The following is a 20543-nucleotide window of genomic DNA, read 5'->3' on the forward strand; positions in this document are numbered from 1 at the left end:
CTCTTGAAAATGGATAACTTTATTGCAAAACTCTGGCTCCTAAACATTTGTCCCTGCTTTTCAAGAAAAGATTTCAAAAGAACAAAGAAAAAAATAGAAGTAAATTAGAAAGTTGTTTAAATTGCATGCTCTATCTGAATCAAGAAATAAAACCTGTGGGTTTGCACTAGTGCAACAATTTCACAAGCCATTTTCATTCCCGTGATATGACAAGTTCAGCAAAATTCCGACTGCGCTAGCCCAATCGCCATTTAAGCTTCAATCCTTTCAGTGACCTAAGAGCTGTGGTAAACTGGTTTCCAAAAAATACAAAGTTGCACATAACACAACAAAAATACATTACAAAGTACACTTACATTCTTAAATAATTTATTAACCCCTAAACTGCCCCCCCCCCCCACATGGCAAACACTAATATAATTTATTAACCCCTAATTAACCCCTTAATTTATTAACCCCTAAACAGCCATCCCCCACAAGTTCGTTTTTTGTTTTGTTTTTTAAAGGTAAGATTGTTATTTCATTTTTTTTACACCAGAATTTTTATTGTTTAAAAAATAGATAATCCCTTTATTACCCATTCCCCAGTTTTGCATAACCAACACAGTTATATTAATAAACGTTTTACCTCTATGATAATCAAATTATTAATTAAGTTAAGAGATGTTTTAGAACAGGCACAGACTGAAGCTAACATGCATAGAGTTGCTCTTAATCACTATATTATTTTTTTCCCAGGGGAAACTTTGCGGACTCTGTGGTAACTATGATGGAAATAGAAATAATGATTTTACTACCCGAGGCAATGCGGTTGTAGCAAGCACTGATGAATTTGGAAACAGCTGGAAAATGTCTACAAACTGCCCAGATGCAAAAGACACCAAGGATCCCTGTATCATTAACCCCTACAGACAATCATGGGCACAAAAACAATGCAGTATTATCAATAGCAATGTATTCTCTGCTTGCCACCCATACGTAAGTTAGTTATTTTAATAAAGATATCTAAAAAATGTTTTTTTCTTGTTTTTCCCATAAACTCAGCCTGACCCCACATTTTCCCATTACTCGTTCCTTGACCAATAAACACACAACACCTGATTGGGAGAGAAAAGGCCGCAGCTTATTTATTAACCAAACAAAATAAATTAACATTTCTTAACTTAACTTTTCAACATTATTTACAATCCACCTCAGTGCTTGCTCTTACTTTCTCATAAGCCCCCACCCCTTTCAAGGCTGGGCGTCCCTCACTTTCATCTGCTTACACCTCCATAAATACCATCCATATTCCATTAGGCGTAAGCCTCAACAGAACTAGCAAGCACTTCCGCCTGTGCTGCGACACTATCCAACTTTACTATACAGGGAGGGAGGGCGGGACACACCTCCTGCCGTGCTGCTCCGGAAAGGACACCTATGACCTCACTTCCAGTACGGGGTCTTATCAATCTTCCCCAACCCCACCCACCTGGAATAATCCACTCCTGGAGGGGGGAAGTGGGGTCACAGGTGCCCTTCTTCTATTTCTTTCATCCGGGCCTTTTCTTGACGCCACATTTTCCCATTACTCGTTCCTTGACCAATAAACACACAACACCTGATTGGGAGAGAAAAGGCCGCAGCTTATTTATTAACCAAACAAAATAAATTAACATTTCTTAACTTAACTTTTCAACATTATTTACAATCTACCTCAGTGCTTGCTCTTACTTTCTCATAAGCCCCAACCCCTTTCAAGGCTGGGCGTCCCTCACTTTCATCTGCTTACACCTCCATAAATACCATCCATATTCCATTAGGCGTAAGCCTCAACAGAACTAGCAAGCACTTCTGCCACAACTCGCTCCCTAGCGAGTACCGCCACCTAAAGCTAAGGCCTTTTCGATCCCTTCCCGAAGAGTGAAATTAAACAAATGCAACCCCACTTCATTGAGGTGCACCCCATCCTTAAGGTAAAAACATTAACCCGACTCTCCTTCAAACTCTACATGGTGTAAGCTAACCCCCCCCTAAGCCCCTGACATACCCAGTAATGGTTCTATTGATCTTTCGCCTGGAAGCCTCCAATTTCTTTACATCCCACGCAGATCTCCATACCACCCTACTCTCAATCTCAGACCAAACCAGTACCATACCCGGAAACAGATGAACCAGCCTGTCTAAACTTCTTTTTATGTCCTCAATCAAATCCTTCTGTGGCATACAGCCTAAATCGTTTCCCCCCGAGTGCAAAACTAATACCTTCGGAGGGGAGAAAAGCCTGGCGTGCTCAACCACCATGCCCACAACTTGTGCCCATTTCATGCTCCGTATCCCGAACCATCGGAGGATAAGATGGTCCCTACTAAACCCCAGCTGAACTCCGAACCCCCGATTCCCATCTCACCCAATACCCTCTGCATGATCGCCACGAACTGAAAACGCGACAGCAATGACCCATCCGCATGGACTAACAGCGGTCCCGCCGCATGGCCGGAAACACCCAGGTATTCCTTCACTGTTCCTACTGGGCAGCACTCACCGCCAATTGCCTTCAGTACCACTGCTGCTCCTCTATCCTCTTGGTCCGTCTTAGACCTCCTGACCCATAACTCAACTACTTCCTCCCCCACCACTACGTCTTTTTTTCCCACCAACTCCGACACTCTGAATGCTCCAAAGAAAGCCAGTACAAAGGCCATTTTGAACAACAATTCCTCGTACCTTGAGGAACACACCCTACCTAATCTCGCTACCAACCCCTGCAAAATTGCAAAAGTAACTGGTCTTCGACCGTCCGTCCGGGATCCCCTTCTACACATACCCCTGACCGCCATCCGAGCTACAAAAACTTTTGTAAGATCCTCCATACCCGTCAATCGAAAAAGGAATGCCATTGCTGCCATCCTTTTACGCACCTCCGAGGGCGATAGCCCTTCCCTCTCCCAAGAACCCACCCAGTCCATCCACACCATGAATTCACCCCTCCTACTCTCTTGAGACCGTTCGTCCTGCAACACCTGTTCCCATAACCTCCACACTCGGGCGTAAGCCCTCCATGTGTTAGGGGCAACTGCCCCTCTGATCAATCTCAACGTTCCTGGCAACCCAGTTGCTATAGCTCCTCAGGACATGCAATTCCTTCCTGCTCCGCTTCCGGGGCCACTGCTCGGAACCTGTCCCACTGAAATCGGGACAAAGCATCAGCAACAACGTTTAACCGCCCCGGGACATGTACTGCCCTGAAAGATATGTTGCATCTCAAACATTCCAACACAAACACTCTCAGAAGACGTATCAACGCCGGCGAGTTTGCCGTCAAGCGGTTGATCGCCCATACCACACCCTGGTTGTCTGAATGGAAACATACCCTTTTGTTGCACAACTGCTCCGGCCAGATCCTCAAAGCCACTACCAACGGGAATAATTCCAAGAAAGTTATATTCTTTATCAATCCCCACTCCGCCCATGCTTCGGGCCATCTGCCCACACACCATTGGCCATTCAAATATGCCCCAAAACCGTGGGCCCCTGAAGCATCCGTGAATAAACACAGCTGGTCTTCCGACCAGCCCATTTCCTGTATTATCACCTTCCCATTGAACTCCTCTAGGAATGTTTGCCACACTTTTAGATCTTTTTTGACCTTCATTGACAACCTAACATGGTGTCTTGGGTCTGAAACACCCGCCGTCAATAATGACAGATGTCTGCAAAATATTCGGCCAATGGGAATTATTCTGCAGGCAAAGTTCAGCTTTCCCAGCAACGACTGAATATCCCTGAGGGTAGCCTTCTTGCACCCTAACATCCTGCTGATCACCATTCTGAGGTCGGCCACTTTGTCCTCCGGTAACCTGCACTCCATCCTGACGGAATTCATTTGGATTCCCAAAAAATTCAGCGACGTCCTGGGACCCTCCGATTTATCTGCTGCCACTGGGATTCCAAAATCGATAGCCACCTGACCAAACGCATGGACCAATTGTTCACATACTGTCGAACCAGCCGGCCTGACAAACAGGAAGTCATCTAAGTAGTGTACCATAGATGAAACACCTGCCGTCTGCTTCACAACCCACTCCACGAAGGAACTGAACCTCTCAAAGTATGAACATGATATGGAACAACCCATCGGGAGGCATAAGTCCACAAAAAAGGCTCCATCCATCTTGCACCCCAACAGATGATGACATCTTGGATGAACTGGGAGGAGCCGAAAAGCCAGCTCGACATCCGCTTTTGCCATCAAAGCTCCCGTACCCGCTGCTCTCACCAACCACACTGCCTTGTCAAACGACTCGTATTTGACTGATACCAATTCCGGATCAATGCCATCATTGACCGACAGCCCCTTTGGGTACGACCGGTGGTGGATCATACGGAATTGTCCCGGGACCTTTTTGGGCACCACTCCCAATGGTGATACCCTCAAGTTAGGCAGGGGAGGGTCTGCAAACGGACCCGCCATCCTTCCCAGGCTAACTTCTTTCCAATTTTTTTTCCTTAGCTCCTCCGGGTGTTCCCTAGCTGACTTTAAGTTACCCGCAATATCCCCCGTTCATTGTTCCTTATATGGAATCATAAAACCCGAGCTGAAACCTGTGAGGAGCAGCTCGGCATCCCCCGCGTGCCCCCGCCTAAGTGCGTACGCCTCTAACCATGGGGCCATCTTTTCGACCCTCACCGGCGTCCGCGCCCGATGGACCCATGTCCCCTGCTCGGGCCCCTTGCTTACCCTTTTTGAAGCACTTAGCGAAGGGGTGTATCCCCCCCGCAACCAGAACACTCATGCTTGTATTTGCATGAGGCCCCAAACTTACACTGCCCTTCGTTGTACTGAAAGCACACTCCCTTTCGGAGTGCCGTTCCAGATCCCCCAGAAACCCCGCTCCCGGTCGTTTGCCCGTAGCCCCAAAAGGAATAGCTACCCCTCAAAGGGGTCATCATCTCAAGCCATATGCCCATATCTCTGTCATCCCACCTCATCTCGGGCCGTACCGCCAACCGTTGCCTGAAACCCTCATCGTATCTCCACCACGCCATTCCCCCATATGTTCTGTATGCACTCAAAATCTCGTCATAGTAACAAAACAACGAGGCCCCTTGGTCTGGTGTCTTCTCGCATATGACACTGTCCAAGATGCAGAAGGCCCGCGACCAGTTCCCAAAAGTCTTTGGTAACTTGCGCCACTGTTTTATTCCACTCCTCCTCCTCCTTCTTACCCTTCTCCTTGTCATCCTCCTTGACCTCCAGAACATGTTCAAGGGGTAACAACGAGAAGATCTCTAAAAACTCCCGTTTTCCAATCTTTTCTCTCAATTCACTGGTTAAGTGAATCCCCAATGGGCCAACCGAACAGAGACATGGTCTCCTGAGGGTCACTTCCGGCACTCGGACCACCTCACCCCCGTTTGCCGCCGGAACTTCCACACTTGAAGCGTTCGCTTGCGTCCCGCCACCCGCCGGGCTAGGCCCTGGCGTAGCCCATGCCGCCGCCACCGAGGTCCTCCCCCCGGCCTTTCTAATGTAGCTAGCAGGGTCCTTAAACCCGCGACCAACGCTTCCCTTTCACCAGACACAGCTGCATTCACACCAGGTGCCCCACCAGCCATCTCACCTGCTGGCTGCTGCACCGTTCCAGGTCCAACCTCGCATACTGGCCTCGTTTCGTCCGTACGGCCTCTGTCCCTGATTTCTTCCTCCCTTCCTCTGCTAACGTCCAACCTCCTCCGTACTGCTTCCCTCCTGGCAGGTGACCTCCCTCTGCCGTACCTGCTCCGGTCGCGGCTCCTGTCCACCCGAGCCCAGGTGGGCGATGCCGGCGATCCACCTCCCCTTGTCCTCCTTCGTGGCGACCTAGACCTCCTGCATCCTCCTGAGGTCGCTGACCTGTCCGGCTGCGTGTCCCTTCTCCTGGTCCTGTCTCCTGCACCTTGCACCTGCAATGTAGACATAGCAATAGCCTCTCTCCCTTCCGAGACCCCCCTATGCCCTGTCCCCCCTTTTTGAGACCCTGCCCCCGGCCCCCTCCACTCCGTTGAGGCGACAAAAGCTGCAAGATCTGCGCCAAGGTGGACAGACCTCCTACCTGACTTGCCGTTTCAGGTCCTGCTGAAATTCCTTCCAAGGGGTCATCTTCTTCATCTGCAAAGTCACCACTGGCGTTAAGCTCAAGCGGCGGCTCTGTGTACCTGTCCTGCTGTGCTGGAATTTCTCCTCCAGGGGCGTCCAAAGCCTCCTCGCCCCTTCGCTCTTCCCCCGCCACTCCTGCAACACAACAGAATATTAAACCAGCCCTCCACCTGCCCCTTCTTGCGATCCCCCCCTCGTTCCCTTTTACAAAAACCCTCCAGCAACCTACCCCTCCTAGGTCCTATGTTATTCAAAACCCTTTACATTTATGAATTATTATTTTTTTTTTGGCCCTTTACCTTGGCTGCCCGCCCATTTTCCCCCGCCTCATCCCTAGCCCTAATGCCCCCCGAATCCCTGTACCCCCCCGGCCTACCCGGTATCTCCCCCAAAAACCCACATCCACCTTGCTGCACAAGCCCCTAAGAACTCAGAAAACAAAAAATCCACCAGCTCGAAAAGTGAGAGGAAAAAGAGGGGAGGGATGGAGGGGGGGGGGGGGGGGGGGCAAGGAAGACACAGGGCATAATGCGTACAGAACGTATACCTATGTATGTTTTTTTTTTTTGTGTCCTTGCCCCCGCTCCCTCCCCAGCCGCCCCACCCGGTGGGCCGCTCTTGATCGGCAGCCCTCAGGCCCCTTCGCGGGCCCCCAATACATAATACCCTCGTCCCTGGCCTTAATTCCCTGCCACCCAGCCTACCTACCCACTCCTTACCGGGCCTTACCTCCGGCGCAACACTAAAACCCCCCACTATTCCTGACCACCCGGCAGCTTCATTCCCCCCTCCCGCGCTTCAAACCTAATTCTCTTTGGAGCCCGCTGCCATACGAACCACCCCGGCCTTATTCCCAGCCACAATCCAATTCCCCTGCTCAGGCCTTCTTTTTCGGCCCTCTGTCATACCCCTCCAGGTCCCCCCCCAGCCTTATCCCTGGCACCCCCCCGCGATCCACCCCTCATTCCCTTCTGGGCATACCTTTTGGCCTAAGTGTGAAAACATTTTTGGGCCTCCCACCTATATTTCTGCATAACCCCCCCCCCAAACACCTCCATCTTCGATAGCTCAGCCTACAGGCCCCAATCATCGATAGCTCAGCTGCTTACCTGCCTCCCGAACGCCTCTCCCGGTCCTTCCCGCTCTTCCGGGGCCTCTCGAAGTTCTTGACTCCGCCCGCTGACGTGCCGTGATGACGTCAGACCTCAGCGACACCCTAGGCCTGGCCTCGGCCCCCGCTCCAGTCCATCGACCTCTGCCGTTCTCCGAAGGCTCCAACTGCTCCTGCGGACCTGCCGGCTGGCTCCTCTCCCGACCGGATCTCCTCCTGGCAACTTCTGGACTCAACCGCTCCGGTGGCCTCGACCTCCTGGCCGGCCGTCCTCTGCTCCCGACTACTGGCTCCATCACCGGATCTGCTCTGGCTGCCTCCCCAGCTGTCATCAGCTGCTGCCTGATCCATCCTTCTCCATTCCTCCTCGCCGTTGACAGCAACTCCTGCAGCAAGGCCTCCATCACCAGGTAAGTACTTGCACCACACACACCTCCTGCCGTGCTGCTCCGGAAAGGACACCTGTGACCTCACTTCCAGTACGGGGTCTTATCAATCTTCCCCAACCCCACCCACCTGGAATAATCCACTCCTGGAGGGGGGAAGTGGGGTCACAGGTGCCCTTCTTCTATTTCTTTCATCCAAACCTTTTCTTTATTTTGATTCATACACATTTTGTTTGTTATTCATTATTCTCCTCACTATTCCTTCTTCTTTGCATTGTATCCTTTCTATCTTATTCTCCGCACTCCTCGCTCTCCTATCTTTATCTGGCAGCACTTTCTGTAATAGCACAATATAAGCAAGCAGCAAGGTGACTGAGTGTTAAGTAAAAGAAAATATGTCTGGCTGGGACCTTTATTGAATTTTTAAACATCCCATAAAGGGTTCAGGATTGGCCAAAAACAAAGTGAAGCTTATGTTCTTTGGTAACACAGAAATCAATTAAATGAGAAGGACATTGGTGGATTTTTATTGGTTAGTCTAGACGTGAAGCCCTTGTTGGTTGCTGCTATTAGTGAAATGGTTTAAATGAATGAACAAATCAATCAACACATTTTTATTATTGTATTCATTTCTTAAAGGTACTGCTCAATAATTATTTTTAGACAAAAGCTAGGAATAATAAAAAAAATAGAAGTAGTTAATCTGTGCAATAGTAGTAAAATGAATATAGACACCATATGGCCAAAAATACATGGATACCCCTACTAATTATTTAGTTCCGGTTTTCAGCCTCACACATTGCTAACAGGTGCATATAATCCAGCAAAATAACTTGTAATCTCCACAGACAAACATTGGCAGTACACAGAGTCATATCACAAGCTCATTGACTTTAAATGTGGCACTGTTATAGGATCGATAGATAGATAGATAGATAGATAGATGATATTATGAAAACTTGTACTGATTTTCTACCCCAGAATTCCTTGACATCTTGTACTTTGCATTAGAAATCAGCTGATTGTGTTAGCTATCTTTGACTAACTTTTTTTTTTTTTTCTTTTTTTGTTCTTCTTAGGTGGATCCATTGAAATATTATGAGGCCTGTGTTTCCGACTCTTGTGCTTGTAACACTGGAGGAGACTGTGAATGTTTTTGCACCGCTGTTGCTGCTTATGCTCTGGCCTGTGGAGATTTGGGTATTTGTATTTCATGGAGGACACCAGTCATCTGTCGTAAGTTACATAGAAACCTCTATTGTCTATTGTGTGCAACATAAATAGAGTTGGTTGGTTGAAACTTAAAAATAAGCTACAAATTTAAAGATCCATTGTAGTTACATGATCTTTCTACTTTATTGCACCTCTATGGGCTCCATTTATCAAGTTGCGATAACCGCTTCAAAGCCCCAGCCCTAGAGCGAGCCTGAAATTATAGTCAAGTAACAGCAGTCTTTTGCTACTTATCCTCTTTTCTACACTTTAGGTGTCAGATCGCAATTATCCCAATCAGATTGTCCACCCGCTGAATGATAAATGGAGCCTTTTGTGTTGAAAATCTGCCTCCGCAAAGAGGTCCTGAGTGATACTTCTACTATGTGTCTAACCCCTTTGCGAGGTGCAGGGTCACTAGTTTTATAATTACATGCGCTAATGAATTAGAGCATTTCATATTTCAACTATAATGGGTCGTTAAATATGAGAAAATGTCATAACACAGCAAATACTGTAGAAAGTGTCAACTATATTGTTAATCTGTACAATTCAGTGATAAAGATGCAGCTTTGAAATATCATCAATCTAGGTCTGTACCTAAAGTAAGTACAAATAAACTCCCAGATGTAGTGCTGCTCAATTTGGTGCTACTCATGCAATCTGGGCTAGTTGCTAGCTGAAAAGAAAAAAATAACAGTTTCTGTTGTGAACAATAATGTTACTCTACTCTTTTGCCATTGTTGCATAATTCCTGTATTGCATATTCATGACATTATATATATATATATCTGTGTGTGTGTATATATATATATATATATATATATATATATATTTCTGTGTGTATATATATATATATCTCTGTGTGTATATAAATATATATATAATATTTTTTCTTTGTTATTGTTTTTGACAAAATTTAAGTTTTGTTTAAGCATTAAAGATAATAAAAAAAGTATTATAAGTCAGTATTTTAAGTTATATAAAAATATTTACCAAACTAGTTAGAGACCATGGGGCCGAATTATCAAGCTCCTATATGTTCGGGCTGATTGTCACCCCCTGCCAGTAGCTGATTGGGCACGAATCTGTAGGGTAGGCATTGCACAAGTAGTTCACAAGTACTGCTTGTGCAGTGATAAATGCCGACAGCGTATACTGTCGGCATTTATCGATGTGCTGTGAACATTATCCCGCCAAGTAAGGTTAGTCCAGTCCCGAAACACCAGGCAATTACTCTTTGAACAAGGAACATGACAACCCCAGACGATCGTTTTGGCCTTCTAAGGCCTGAAGTATGTAAGCTAGGTGATCATTAAGGACTCATTAGAATTTCACTCAGATGCCATTTATCTTCTGTTATGTGCTCTGTATTCTGTGAGTTATAATATCAGATATAAGACACTCTATCACCTGTAAACGTTTTAGAAGCAATACAGGATGGTAACGGGCACTGCTGAATAGAAGAAGTCTGAGGCATGACCAATCACAAGTCAATTACAGTAGAAGATATGGAAGTCTGGCCAATATAACTTCCCTCTACCCTGTGGAATTCTGTATCCCAGAGATTATTATTACTTTCTATGCATTGCATCTCTTATCTATTTGGGGTTTCCAGCCCCTGTGAAGTCTTCACTATAATTTCTCTCCAGGATACTGAATTTTTTAGTATTTGCCTCATAGAAAGTAATGAAGCTCTCTAGGAAACTGAAGCTGTCTTGTTTTTCACTTTTTTTAAAATAGAAGTATAAAGTGCACTGTAATTTCTAAAATATACTCATATATATACAACGTATAATTCTTACCAGTTAGCGTTATACAGAAACCTTCAAAGCATAATCAGAATTTGTAAAATCTCAATCGTGGAAGATCTTTTTATAGCATCTCATCTAAGCAGAGAGATTTATGTCATCAGGCCCTGGGACTTTTTGCCCCCCCCCCCCTATTTCTTGGATTATTCAGTGAAGCCTGACACCCCCCACCCCACAAGGTCCGTGAGATAATTTCTCTATAAATTGGAGAGTTTTAGGGAATTGGGCCCTTAGTGTTTGGTAAACATCTACATGATGATGCATTTAAATGCAATCTCTTGAGGTACAAGAAATTTTGGACTTGGGGAAATAAAGCAAGTAGTGGGATTATCACCATAATATACTTATAGCTTAATTGTCTTCCAAGGTATTATTATTTTTTTAACTTAAAATTTTGTCTATATAAAAGCTTAAAGATCAAGAGAACACCATCTTTTAGAGAGGGGGAGGTGCTTAGAACTTGCGAGTTGTATTGCCTTTGTTTATTAAAATAGAATGCAGACTTTTGAATAAAAAAAATACATTTTCTTTCATGTTTTCTATAAAGTAAAGTAGACTAAAAATATTTGAATATTCATATGAAACAGCATCATTTTAGTAGATTACAAATAGTCTATTTAAAAATAAAGATCATCTATGTGTGCAAATTATCTCTAGGGGAAAATTGATCACTGGCTGACAAGAGCAATTCCCAGAGATCAAGTAGACAATGATCCCTCCAATGGGAAGAAAAAAACAAACATACAAATTGACATAAAATAATTTATTAGATAGGTAACCAGGGATCAATAAAGATGCAAAAAGATTGGTAACCAAAAACCCTTTTAATTATACACAAAATAATCATAATGGTTTAAAATATATGAAATATATGAGATAAAAGGCAATAGGATAAGGAACGGGGGGGAGGGAGAAGATTGAAAAACAGAGTATTGCACAAAATGAATGTAAGAAGAATGAAACCTGAAATCAGTTATATAGAAATCAGTTGTATAGGAAAAGGAGAAATATGGAATAAGATACTGAGAGAATAATAGAGTGGGGGAAAAAGGAGGAACACAAAAGAAAGAGACAGGTGAGTAACAGACATGGATTTATAAAAAACAATATACATATGTTGAAAAATTAAAAAAATAAACATATAGGAAAGAGGAAGAAGAAGAGATGGTAGGTAGAAAAAATGATACAAAAATACCCACCACTTTAAATTTGGAGTTCAAATGTTCTTGGATCAACTAGTCCTGCGATAATATGCATCTTCTCTGCCCTTGACACATCTTGTCCTACCCTGATTCCACCCATCCTTCACAGGGTCTCCAACCACAGGATGCAATAGCTCTATCTCTTGCCCCCTATCCCAGATATTAATTGTGAATGTTGAAAGCTCTGAAAGTGTATAATGTAAAAAGTTAACTATCAAGTATATATATATATATATATATATATATATATATATATATATATATATACAGTATATATATAATTTGATATAGAAATATAAAATAGACAAGGAAAGAAAATGAGAGAAAGGTAATGAATTGTCAAGGGTATGAAGATTAAACATTCTTTTACTCATCTTTACAGCAATGCTGGTAATGATCATTATAGGGTTTATCTCATATTCATTATACATTATATATTTGTAATGACCTGTTTTATTATTATCATGTGTGCGTCCAGTTTGACTTATTTGTATTTTTTATTTTTTTAACAGCTTTATTCTGTGATTACTACAACCGGGATGGAAATTGTGAGTGGCACTATAAAGCTTGTGGATCCCACTGTATGAAGACCTGTAGGAATCCCATGGGGAAATGCTCTTATGAGATAAGAGGTTTAGAAGGTACAATAAAGCTAAAACTGTCAAACATCTCCTTACAGAATATGATTGTGCATAATCTCTCACTTTTTACTCATCATTACATAGCCTGTAAATTATATTGCTACAAAAGTTTATTCACTTACTTTTATACGATTTGCACATATTGGGGTAGATTTATAATACGTCGGACAGACATGATCTGCTGTAGCGGATCCTGTCCGCCCGACATCGCTAAATGCCGACAGCATACACTGTTGGCATTTAACATTGTTGTACAAGCATTTCTGGTCAAATGCTTGTGCAATGCAGCCCCCTGTACATTTTCAGCCTATTGGCCGCTAGCAGGGGCTGTCAATCATCCCGATCGGGATGATTGCTGTGGTGGCGGATCAGTTAGGGAGCAGCAGTTTTACAACAGCTGCTTCTTAACTTAAACAGACATAATACTCATATGCTAAATCACTTGAAATTGATTCAGTATAACTGTAAAAAGCTGACAGGACAATATCACCTGAACATCTCTATGTAAAAAGGAAGATATTTTACCTCACAATTTCCTAAGCTCAGCAGAGTAAGTTCTTGTACAAAGTTATACTCAGCTGCTGCTCAGCTGCAGGTAAAAAAAAATGAAGAAATGAAGCGCAGCCAATCAGCATCAGCATTGCTGAGGTCATGAACTCTTTTACTGTGATCTCATGAGATTGCACTTAAATCTCATGAGATTTCATTGTAAACTTCCTTACACTGAATAGGAAAATAAGATGAGAGTGCACGAATGCTCACTCCTTCCGTTGTCCCGGGACAGACATACTAATCTGCTGTTTAGAAGTCCTTTACAATGGGATGTGGCTACAGAGAAACTTTTGAGGTAAAATATCTTCCTTTTTTACATAGAGATGTTCAGGTGATATTTTCTAGTCAGCTTTTTACAGCTATGCTGCATCACTTTCAAGTGTTTAAACATTTGGGTATTATGGCCCTTTAAGTTTCGTGCGGACCGCTGCTTGATAAATCTACCCCCTAGTCTCTTTTTTTTGTACATCTTTTTGAATATTCTGAGATAGTTATCTTGTTTTTGTGCACTGTGATAATAATAGAGACACGTACACTATAATAATACTGAGTTTGCTGGAAATATGCTTCATGAAGAAGGAAATCCACGGTTACCTCTTTCATTCTAAAAGATTGTGTATATTTTGCTTATATACACATATTAACACACACACACACACATATATATATATATATATATATATATATAAAAGCATATACATATATATTTATAGTTGCTGCCATCGCTGCGCTACTTACCCCTTCGCTTGGCTTAGGTTCTGATGCCGTCTCTGTGGTAATACACAGTGGAGTGCAAATATCACTTTCATGAAAGCGATATTAAGAGCTCCACTTGTAATCTGGCCCTTAATGTGGAAGTAAGGTGCATTTTTTTAAAAAAGAGGGTCCCGATAAACATGTAACACAGAAGTTTCCAATATTCATTGAAAATTTTAGTTGAATTGTAGAAGTATTACTGACGGATTCCTTTATATGACTAAAACACAGCTATGAAAGTGAATTAACTGTTGATCAAAGCCCAATTGGACCACCATCATGGACAGTACAGTTACAATTAGATATCTGGAAAGAATGGAAGCAGACCTCAGGGAACACTAACAATTCAGATTTAAAATATTACTCTTTATTTTTTGGTTTTTGTTTTATAGCATGAACTGCATACAAGCATAGAAATAATTTAAATCTGGTCTGGATATAGTCTGTTATGGTTCACTGAGTTGAGAAACCCTGGTCTATCAATGTAATTCCCAACACCTTATGTGCTTATCAACCACCTCACCAAAATCTAAATGCACCACTTCTGTAGCAAACTCCATATAAAAGGAATGATAGTGTACTCACCTGGCTTAAATAAATTAAATTTAAATGATCTCTTTAAAAAAAAAAAAAATGAAACCATGAAAGTGCTAGCCCATTATTATGAATAAGAAAAGGACCATCCCTAAAGGGGTCAAACTTTAAAATAATCTGAAACATAGGTCTATGAGACCATCCATACTTTGAACTTCTACTTAAAGAACCAGAGCTCTTTGAACTTACCTGTGAAGTCTACTCTGAATATGATGGTTAACTGTGCTGCTTTCACCATAATTGCCAAAGTTCCCCAATGCAAAACCATAGTTTTCTCTCATTCCTCATAATTCTTTGTTTTACTACTGATGCTATATAATTACTTCTGAGGTCACCTATGCTGCATTTGCCATTGGCTAATCCTTCTACATGTGAATACTGGTCAACCTGTTATGTATCAAACATATCAATAGGTCACAATGCAGTCTCTTGCTTGCTGCTTATCTGACATGGCATATACCTGAATGACTAGGCTTCTGCACATGCTGCCACATATGATAACCCTTGGGGCAAAAGTACTTTAATGTTTCACTTCCTCAGATCTATTGTTCCTTGTATTGCTTTACTAGAACATTTTGCTATATACTTTCCTCCACCAGTCATGTCTGTTCTGTCCCAGTGTGGTTCTTCCTCTCCCTTCTGCTCCCTTATCTTTTAAACCTGCTAACCCCTCAGTGCAGTCTTATAGATTACCTGACTTCCCTACAAAATATCTCTAAGCAACTCTTAAAGCTCATAGTCATTACAGTCATCCGTAGTCTGCTCTATGCACTGCAAACCCAGGTCACAATGAGTTCCACAATTTGATTGCTCTTGCAGTGAAAAAAACATTTACCTTGCTGAAGATTAAATCTCCTTTCCTCTAGCCTTAAATTGTGACATCTTGTCACAAACAATTTTCATCATCACCTCTCAAGTGCCTTTTTTTTTTTTTTTAAAGAAAACATCCAGTTTGTCTAGCCTCACCTCATAGCTTAAATTATCCATTCCCCTTATTACTTTTGTTGTCCTTCTCTGCAATGTCTTTTTTTTATTTTGGTTCCCAGAACTGGACTCCATATTAAAGGTGAGGTCTTACCAGGGATTTATATAGTGAAAAACAATATGCTTTACTTTGTTGCTTTGATGCTTCTTTTAATACATGCTAGTATCTTATTAGCCTTAGAAGCTTGTGCAACTATCTTTAGATTGTTATCTATTACTATTCCAATCCTAAATCCCTTTCCTCCTCTGTTTGGCTAAGTCTAGTCCCATATAAAGGGATACTAAACCCATTTTTTTTTTCTTTTTTCATGGTTCAGATAGAGCATGCAATTTTAAGCAACTTTCTAATTTACTCCTTTTATCATTTTTTCTTAGTTCTTATGCTATCTTTATTTAAAAAGCAGGAATTTAAAGCTTAGGAACTGACCCATTTTAGTTTCAGCACCCTGGATACCACTTGCTTATTCGTAGCTACATTTAGCAAACCAATAAGCAAGCACAACCCAGGTTCTGAACCAAAAATGGGGCTGCTCTTAAGCTTTACATTCCTGCTTTTCAAATGAAGATAACAAGAGAACGAAGACAATTTGATAATAGGAGTAAAGTAGAAAACTGCTTAAAATTGCATCCCCTATCTAAATCTTTAAAGAAAAAACATGGGTTTAGTGTCCCTTTTAAGTAATATGTTGCATGTTTTGTTGTTTTTTTTACTCTCAAAATGTAGAACCTTACATTTTCCAATATTGAATCTCATTTTCCATTTACCTGCCCAATATTCAAATTTTTGTAAATCCCCTTGAAAAGCAATTCCATCCTGCACTGACCTAATAACCTTACACAAGTTTGTATCATCTGCAAAAATAGAGATTTTGCTATTTAATCCTTGCTCCAAGTAATTAATAAAAAATATTAAAAAGAAGAGGGCCCAGTACTGATCCCTGGGGAACTCCACTGATTGCCTTTCTCCAATCTGAGTATGATCTATTTACTTCTGCTCGTTGACTACTATACTAATATCTCAATGCACTTGAAATCTTTTGTTTAAAAGCATAACTAGGTTAGCTTAAAAGCAGCAATGTACTACTGGGAGCTACCTGCTAATTGGTGGCTGCACACATAAAGCTGCTATTATTGGCTCACCATCTGTGTTTAGCTAGGCCCCCAGTGTTGCATTATTGACTTTTACTATGTGTTTAACACCTTTGTAGGATTTAAACTCAATTTTATGCAATTAATAGTACAATAATAAAACATTTTAGCACAATAAAATATTACGTACACGTTTTTGTAATTTTAATTGAATCAATTAATATATTTAATTAATTTACATTTAATTAAATTAATCATAATTTTGTGGTTTATTACATGGAGTCATAATGGAGTTTAATGAAGTTGAACATATTCCCCTTCCCTCTTTTTTCTTTTCCTAAGGGTGTTACCCAAAATGCCCAGAGGATAAGCCCTTTTTTGATGAGGATGAAATGGAATGTGTATCAGTATGTGGCTGCTATGATGGAGACAGGAAGCACTATAAACTGGGTGCCATAGTCCCTACAAATGAAAACTGCACAGTCTGGTAAAAAATATATTTCCTTACAGCAAAAGAGAATTTATATACATTTTAATTATGTATATTCATGTATAGTCATCATAATCATGTATAGTGTTCACAACATGTAATTCTCTCTAGTGTTGATTCTAATCTATGAGAAATACTGTTCAAAACAGTTATATGAAAGATCATATGTTTGCTTTTTTTCTAAGCCATTAAAGCCATTTGAATTAATAGAACTTCCAAAATTCTGAATATGATTTAACTAAGAAACTTGGTTAAAAATGTGATCCACAATAACAAGTGGCACACAGGGTTTTCAGTGTGATTTTTAAGGTTTTCCTCACACCTTCATGGAAAAATAAGATATGCAGTCAATGTTAAAGTAAAATATAATGGAACATTTTTTGAGTATTTATAATTTCTGCCTGCCTAATATGTTTGAAAGCAGGCTTTTCAAAGAATCTTTTAATGACCAGTGTACCAGTTTCTTGGCTGAAAATAAGAAATTTAAATCTAACTTTACTTTTTAGTAACTCAAGATATGCACTTCTTTATTAACTAACTTGACCCCCCATTTCTGAGTCCACTCCATCCATTCACAATAAGACACCACAAACTTTATGGGGAAGAAAAGGCCGCAGCCTGTTTATTAAATCAACAACACAAGTTAAACTTTATAAACATTACAACCTCATATCTAACAATTCACCCAGTGCTTGCCTTTAACCTCTCCATAAGCCCCCACCCCTTTTCAGGGGCGGGGCGTCCACCATCACTTTCCACTTTCTATTACCGACAGAAGTACCAGCTACTATCTATCAGGCGTAAGCCTCAACAGATCACAGCAAGCACCCCGCCGTAGCTGCGACAACCAAACTAGCCTCTAATCTTGGGGAGGGAGGGCGGGAAAACTTCCCCCTTCCGTGCTGCTCAAAACTCTGCAAGTGCCAACTGTCAGCAGGGGAGGAGTATTTATCTCCTCCTATCAACCTCCACCCCCACAGCGGAGCCTACCATCACTCCCATAAAGTGGGGGTCAAATAGCCCTTCCTCTATGCATCCTCCGGGCTAGACTTGACCCCCCATTTCTGAGTCCACTCCATCCATTCACAATAAGACACCACAAACTTTATGGGGAAGAAAAGGCCGCAGCCTGTTTATTAAATCAACAACACAAGTTAAACTTTATAAACATTACAACCTCATATCTAACAATTCACACAGTGCTTGCCTTTAACCTCTCCATAAGCCCCCACCCCTTTTCAGGGGCGGGGCGTCCACCATCACTTTCCACTTTCTATTACCAACAGAAGTACCAGCTACTATCTATCAGGCGTAAGCCTCAACAGATCACAGCAAGCACCCCGCCACCACTCGCCTTCAGCGAGTACCACCACACAGGGCCAAGGCCTTTTCGATCCCCTCCTTAATAGTGAAATTAAACAGGTGCAGACCTACTTCATTCAAATGGACCCCATCCTTCAAATAGAAACACCTGCCCGACTCCCCTTCAAATTCCACATGTCTAAGGCTCACTCCGCCCAGCTTCCTAACATACCCACTGACTGTCCTGTTTACCTTCCTTCTGGAAGCTTCCAATTTCTTGGTGTCCCAAGCTGACCGCCATACCACCCTGCTCTCAATCTCTGACCACACTAAAATTATACCCGGGAACAGTGATAACAACCTATCAATCCCACTCTTCATTCCCCATAACAAATCTTTCTGAGGCATACACCCTAAGTCATTCCCTCCCACATGGAGAACTAACAACTGAGGGGGGGAAAACACCCTGGCATATTCTGTTACCTTCCCAACCACTTGGGCCCACTTCATACCTCGGACCCCCAACCACCGTATATGCACCTGCTCCCTGGAGAAACCCAATTGCAACCCATTGTCCTTAACAGCTGCCGCTTTCCTCGCCCAAAATATGTAGGAGTGCCCTAAGATCCAGCAAGACACCGGCCCTGTCAAATAAAGCAAAGAATTCCACTTATCAATAACCCCCTGGCTGTACCACCAGCCCCTGCCTCACGTACCCTTGAAATCTTTCAGACCTCCATCTGCCAATCTTTCTGATCACCCCACCATCCAAATCTAGAGATGCTGCCTCCGTCGCTGCCCCAATTCGAAATGAATGTGAACTGAAATCTTCCCCTCTCAACCCCATCGCCACTAACGCCTTTCACACCACCGCCACAAACTGATACCTAGATAAGGGCATCCCATCATTGTGCACCAACAGTGGACCCGATGAATTCTTTGATACCTCAAAAAATTCCCGGACCAAACCAACCGGACAGCATCGGCCCCCAATCGCATGCAGCACTACCATAGCACCTCTCCCTTCCTGATCCGTCTTGGACCTCCTCACCCAAAGCTCCACCAACTCTTCCTGCAACACCACGTCCTGCCTTGCCAAGCCTCCTAAGTCCCCCCGATTCCTCCCCATGAGCTCCGATACCCTAAAGGCTCCGAAAAAAGCCAGCACGCATGCCACCTTGAATAACTTTTCCTCGTAACCTGAGGAACAAACACCCCCCAGCCTCCCAATCACACCTTCTAAAATGGCAAATGTTAGCGGCCGCCTACCATCTGCCCACGCCTTCCTCTTACACAGACTCTTCACCGCCATCCGTACCACAAAGATTTTTGTCAAATCTACCTGTCCCAACAGTTTGAACAGGAACGCCAAAGCCGCCATCCTCCTCCGTATTTCTGATGGCGACAGCCCTTCCCTCCCCCAGCATCTTATCCACTCCACCAAAGATCTCATCTCCTCCTCCATAGTACCTTCTTGATAATCCAGCTCCATTCTAATCCTCCACAACTTCCACACTCGGACGTAAGCCCTCCATGTGTTAGGGGCTAAAGCCCCTTGTACCAGACTCAATGTTCCTGGCAGCCAAGCTGCCACAGATCCTCCGGGTACTCCCAACCTTCCGCATCCGCCCCTGGAGCCACCTCTCGAAATCGATCCCACTGGAACCGGGATAAAGAATCAGCAATTACATTAAGCCGTCCAGGGACATGTACCGCCCTCCATGATACATTACACCTCAAGCATTCCAACACAAATGCCCTCAGTAAACGGATCACGGCCGGAGAATTCGCTGTCAAGCGATTAATAGCCCACACCACCCCCAAATTGTCAGAGTGGAAACAAACCCTTTTGTCCCTGAGATGTTCAGGCCAAATTCTCAAAGCTACCACCAATGGGAACAACTCCAAAAATGTCAGATTCCTTGTCAAACTCCATTCCACCCAAACCTCCGGCCAGGCCCCCGCACACCACATACCATTCAGAAAAGCCCCAAATCCATGAGCACCCGACGCATCTGTAAACAAACACAATTGGTCGTCCGACCAACCGGCCTCCTGGATCAACAAAGTTCCATTAAAGTCTTCTAAAAAGATTTGCCAAATCTTCAAATCTTCCTTCATATCTGACGATATGCGGATGTGAAATTTGGGATTAGAAACTCCAGCTGTAGACAGTGACAATCTGCGACAGAAAATCCGACCAATGGGAATAATCCGACCAGCAAAATTTAACTTACCCAACAACGATTGCAGATCCTTAAGTAAGACTTTTTTCTTGCTCAGGACTCCGTCAAT

At 42.9% G+C, this 20543-nt stretch overlaps 1 protein-coding gene across 1 annotated transcript in view; it reads left to right on the top strand.

The window, feature by feature from the left end:
• The window catches only part of LOC128636245 (mucin-5AC-like), a 154854-nt gene that overhangs the window by 89619 nt on the left and 44692 nt on the right, over positions 1-20543 (top strand). Inside the window, exons 13-16 of the mRNA XM_053689282.1 lie at positions 739-978; positions 8695-8851; positions 12353-12481; positions 16799-16943. Of these exons, the coding sequence (XP_053545257.1) occupies positions 739-978; positions 8695-8851; positions 12353-12481; positions 16799-16943 (671 nt within the window). The remainder of the gene's footprint in view (positions 1-738; positions 979-8694; positions 8852-12352; positions 12482-16798; positions 16944-20543) is intronic.

This window comes from Bombina bombina, chromosome 7, assembly GCF_027579735.1.
Source record: "Bombina bombina isolate aBomBom1 chromosome 7, aBomBom1.pri, whole genome shotgun sequence".
Taxonomy (NCBI): Eukaryota; Metazoa; Chordata; class Amphibia; order Anura; family Bombinatoridae; genus Bombina; species Bombina bombina.